Genomic DNA, 5,093 nt, shown 5'->3' with positions numbered 1-5,093 from the left:
GTATTTTCTTTAGTTAATTCACGCAATGGAGCTGAAATTTGGGACATATTCGGTATGAATTTACTTAGATACTTAAGCATACCAAGAAATTTTAACAAATGTTTTTTGTCTTTAGGAATTTGAAGCTCAATAATTGCTTTAGTGAATTTTGAATCCATTGCTACACTATTTTTACTAATAATGTGACCACAATAACGAATAGTTTTTACTTTAAATTGAACTTTGGTTGAATTTAATTTAACATTGTTTTGAGCTGCTCTATTTAAAAACAATTGCAAATTACGATCATGCGCTCTTTCATCTTCACCTGAGATTATAATGTCATCAAAGTACACGTGTGCTCCTGGGATATCTCCAAACATTTCTTCATTTTTCTTTTGGAATACCTCTGGACTGGATTTTAGACCAAATGGAAGACGATTGAATTTATATCGACCAAAAGGTGTATTGAACGTACATAACTCGGAGCTTTCTTCATCCAGAACAATTTGCCAAAACCCTTGACACATGTCGAAGACGGAAAAATATTCTTTGTTGCTTAGTTGTGCAATGATGGTTTCCGGTGTTTGAATTTGATATATTTCCCTCTGAATTGCAGTGTTCAGATCTTTTGGATCAAGGCACAGGCGTAGTTCACCATTTGGTTTCTCGATGATTACCAAATTATTCACCCATTTCGTTGGTTTGCTGACTTTGCTGACGATTCCTTCTTTGCTGAATTTTTCCAAAGTTGTTTTCAATCTTGTATGTAGACTTAAAGGGACCAGTCTTGGTGGATTAATTACTGGCTTGACTTCTGAGCTTACAGTGATGTGATGTGTTCCTGGAATTTTTCCAATGCCATTGAAGATTGATTTGTATTTTTCAGTAACCATTTCCATTGTTAACTCGTGAATGTACTTCTGTGGCTCATTTACTTTGGTTGATCTGGAAATTAATTGCAATTTTAGACAATCTTGTAACCCAAGAATAGCACCAGAACTAGGGTTAACGACGACGAAATTAACTTCTGCTATTTGATTTCCAACTTTCAGTTTCAGTGTCACTTGTCCAACTGGAGTAATTTTGAAGTTTTTATTTCCATACGCTACTAGTGTGACATTTGTAGGCTACAATTTCTTCTTCGTGTTCAGTGATTTGAAGTCATTATACGGAAGTACTGATACTTGAGCACCAGTGTCAATTTTGCAATTTAATTTTTGACCTTGAATTTCCACTTCTTCGTACCAAGTGTTTCCTTCCGCAGTGATTCCATCAATATTAATATTTAGAATTTGCAAACTACTCATATTAACCTCCTCATTCTCCACCTCATGGACGCTATAGTTGCTGTTGGTTTTACTTCTGCATACTTTGGCGAAGTGGTTCGGTTTCTTACATTTCCTACATTTTTGATTGAACGCTGGACATTGATTTACTGGGTGACTGACTTGTCCACAATTTCTACAGTTATTAATTATTTTCGTAGTTGGTTTCCCAGTTTTCATCTGCTTCATTGGTTGTTTTTTCTTGTTGATCGCTGACACATTTGCCATAGGATACTGATTTCCCTTGGAAAACTCGTTGATTTGGAATTTACTTATTTCGGCACTTCTGCACTTTTCTAGTGTTTTCTCTAACGTAATATCTTTTTCGTTAATTAGTTGTTCCTGTAGACGTGTTTCTCTTACGTTGAATATAATTTGATCTCTAATTATGGAGTCTTGTTGGTTTCCATACTCACATTTCATCGCTGCATTTTTTAATTCAGTTACGTAGGCATCAAAGCTCTGCCCTTCCTTTTGTCTTATTTTCAGGAAACAGTACCTCTCGTAGATCACATTTCTTCTCGGTTTGCAATGGTCTCCGAACTTATTTAAAACAATTGCGAGAGTTAAGTCTGCTTGCTCACCTAATTTATAGGAATTGTAAATTTTTACTCCTTCTTCCCCTACTACGTTGAGAAAGATCGCTATTTTCCTTTTTTCTGTCTCGTCCTCTTTCGAAATTGCCATTAGAAAAAGTTCAAATTGTTGTTTCCATAAATCCCATTTGAACGATACCTTTGTTGAAAAATCCAACTCTGGGGGCCTTCGAAACATTCCCATTTCTTGTGCCATGTTAGTATTTATTGTTACTTTCTTCAGATGACTTGGATTTTTGTGAATTTGCAGTATTTGAATTTGCACGTGGTTATCCTAACCTCAATTTGGGAACTTGCACTTACGATACATCCATCTGTTGTATTTGTTTAGGTGGCTGATCGTTTTCGTAATAATCCATTATTATTAATCCCACACTGACACCATGTTTCATTTGTTATAAGAAAGAGGCTTGTTTTAATTATAACTTTAATAACTAAACATGTGTAACATTCTACAAGTACCAAAATACACAGTACATTAATGTTGGTCATTGCCAACTTAACTAATTCTCACTAAACGGCAGGGATGCCAATAACACTTGTAACACTGCTCACCAACACCTAACTGAGCTGTCAGTGTTACAATAGAAACATTTCTAATGTGATAATTTAAGCATGGATTTTTTGCGCCTAAGTGAAGAACAACACATTTTTCTTTATTAATTGGGATTAACCAGAGATCAGACCATTGTAGCACTATGTTTAAGTCGCCAGCGATGATATCACGATTACTGTTAGGGTTGTTAAATATTTTAAGATCGTCAACGTATAAAGCATAATTTCTGTATCTTTCCTTACTGCCCATTCACAATGGACATAAGACATAAGAATGAGCGCATAACATAATTTACGTTTTTGGTTTGTGTCTGGCTTATACTTATCTACGATCACAGTGGACAGAGTGAACTCTGTAAGAATTGTTAAACTGCGCAAACGCAGAACGGAATAACTCCCGGCTAAACATAGAAACGGCTAACCTCAAACTGAGTCAATCAAAATATCTAACCTACAATTTCATACGATATTCGAACTTGACAACTCGCAGTACAGAACAGACTCGCAGTGTGAACCGTTGATTATAATTTATATAATATAATCAAAGGTGTCAAGTGCCAAGTGCCAATTGTCAAAGGGAATTCAATAGTAGCATTCAAAAGTCCCTAGATTTTAACATAATTTTGACATAATTCGTGCACAAAGTTGAACTTATTTCAACTTTGTGTACGCACACAAGGATTACATAAAACGTTAATAAGCATAAGAACTACGTTCGTCCACTGTGAACAGGGGTACGCGTTTTCCATCGTTTCAACTTTACGTATTTATGTAAGCTTTATGTACTTGTTATGCCTTATGTCCATTGTGAATGGGCAGTTACATATTCACCCTCGCCTTCCACAACGCCGTTTTCTATTATCCGGGTAAACTCATGGAGCGTCCTTGCATAAGCTGTTGGTATCATTGGGTTATCACTCGGGTTAATCATTAAGGCTACATTTTCCTCAGTGTATATTTGGGCTGGGACGTTCTCCCCGATTGTGGTGTTCACATACATCTGCTTGGGCCACTCAAGATCCATAATATTTTTGAGTGTTTCCAGGGATCTGCTCCCTTCTGTCAGAGCTTCTTCAATTCTCTTATTTGAGGCATTATTTATTTTCCTCTTCTCCTCTTCAATTTCTCTTCCTTTCACCTGTATTCCCATGGATAGCATTTTTGGCTTTTCTATCACCTTAGCTCCCCTCACTTCTTGTACTATAATGTCTTCTTTATATTCCCTGACTCTACTGGACAAAGCCTCCACATTGCGATACGTCTTCTTTATCGATGCCTTTATTTCTACTCTTGTGTCAGGCGTGTTCTGCAGAAGAGCGCTTACCTTCTTACTATTTTCAATTATCCCGTTCGTGTTCTGTTCTATCTTTAGAAATTCATTTCTGAAAACTGTTCCCTTTACGGGATGGTTTTGCTGTGTTCCTTCTTCCATCGCTCTAGGTCTTGAATTCTTTAATTTTTGATTAAGTATTTCTTCTTTTAGTTTCTGATTTTCATTTATTGTATCCTCTAGTTCCTTTACTAGTCTTAGTCTTTCTATTCCTATCCTATCCTGTTCATACTCGCTCACCGTATTCTGTGTCTGTACCTGTTTTGCGCTCTCTTGGCTTGTATGTCCTGTTCCCTGTGCTTCTTCTCCTACTGTGCCACCAGTACTAGAAGAGTCTACTGATCGATCATTTTTGATCTCCTTTACTAGTCTATTTACAAGACCTGCGAGTTCTTTCACGTAACTTTTAACTTTACCAGGTACGTTCCTGTTTTCCTTTGCTGTTGTAAACTTACTCAATTCTTCTATTTTATTTTTTATTTTAATTACCACTTTGTTTGGTACCCTTCCCTAGCAGTTGCTGCTGCTTCCGTCGAGTCCGTCGCCCGACTCTCTACTTTTACGTTTTCTCGATCTTTCATGACCCATAGAAGACGAAGAAATAGGTCTCCCATTACCGTCTGTCTGTCCGTAGACAGATAATCTCCGAAAGTACTGGACCGATTGTTACGAAATTTTCTACTTATATTAGGAATATCATGTAGATAGTAAAACGCTAACCGAAATTTGTCTAATCATCCCCACCACTAATGCGATGACGTCACTTCAAAATTGTACATAGTAAATGGGTCTTAAATTGTATAAAATAACATAGTCCTACACATGTCGTTTACGACTCCGAATTGAGTTTGCGACGAAATTCCGGATGATGGGACGCACGGTCCGGAATCTCGCCGATAACGTATGGGGTGGCGGCGTACTTGGGTGCCAAGCTTTGGGTCGACTAGTATCGCTGATGTCAGAAACACGTCTGGTCGACCAAGCTTATGCGGCTACCTTCACGCCGCCGGGGGTGGCGCCTTCGATCAGGAACGGCGGTCGCTCGGGCGCCAGCTCCCTCTCCGGGGGAGGGAGCGCCGGGGTGGTCTAAAGCCGGAGACACGGAATTCAGGTGATGAGCCGCCGCGGAAACTCGCAAATAATAAATAAAACGGCGAGGATGTGTTATAACAAAAATACGGTTTATTCCCTGCCACCAGCTACACGGTCTAAAATAATAAAACTTACGGCTAAGCAACTTAAATAAATATAAAACGGTTATACGAACTAAATTAAATTAAATGTCCGGCACGTTCGTTCCTCCTG

The 5,093-nt window shown here is 38.1% G+C and overlaps 1 protein-coding gene across 1 annotated transcript; it reads right to left on the bottom strand.

The window, feature by feature from the left end:
- Positions 1-232: 232 nt before the first annotated feature.
- LOC135125946 (uncharacterized protein K02A2.6-like) lies at positions 233-2,099 on the bottom strand. Its single transcript, XM_064051733.1, has 3 exons — positions 1,161-2,099; positions 308-1,109; positions 233-258 (listed from the first exon to the last, which is right to left on the bottom strand). Exons 1-3 carry the CDS (start codon positions 2,097-2,099, stop codon positions 233-235), a joined length of 1,767 nt encoding a protein of 588 aa, XP_063907803.1.
- Positions 2,100-5,093: the final 2,994 nt, after the last annotated feature.

This window comes from Zophobas morio, unplaced genomic scaffold (assembly GCF_036711695.1).
Source record: "Zophobas morio isolate AGI-343-1 ecotype UQ-CSIRO unplaced genomic scaffold, CSIRO_AGI_Zmor_V1 ptg000009l, whole genome shotgun sequence".
NCBI classification, from domain to species: Eukaryota; Metazoa; Arthropoda; class Insecta; order Coleoptera; family Tenebrionidae; genus Zophobas; species Zophobas morio.
The sequence above is the reverse complement of the archived record's forward strand: the minus strand, read 5'-3'. Positions and strand labels throughout refer to the sequence as shown.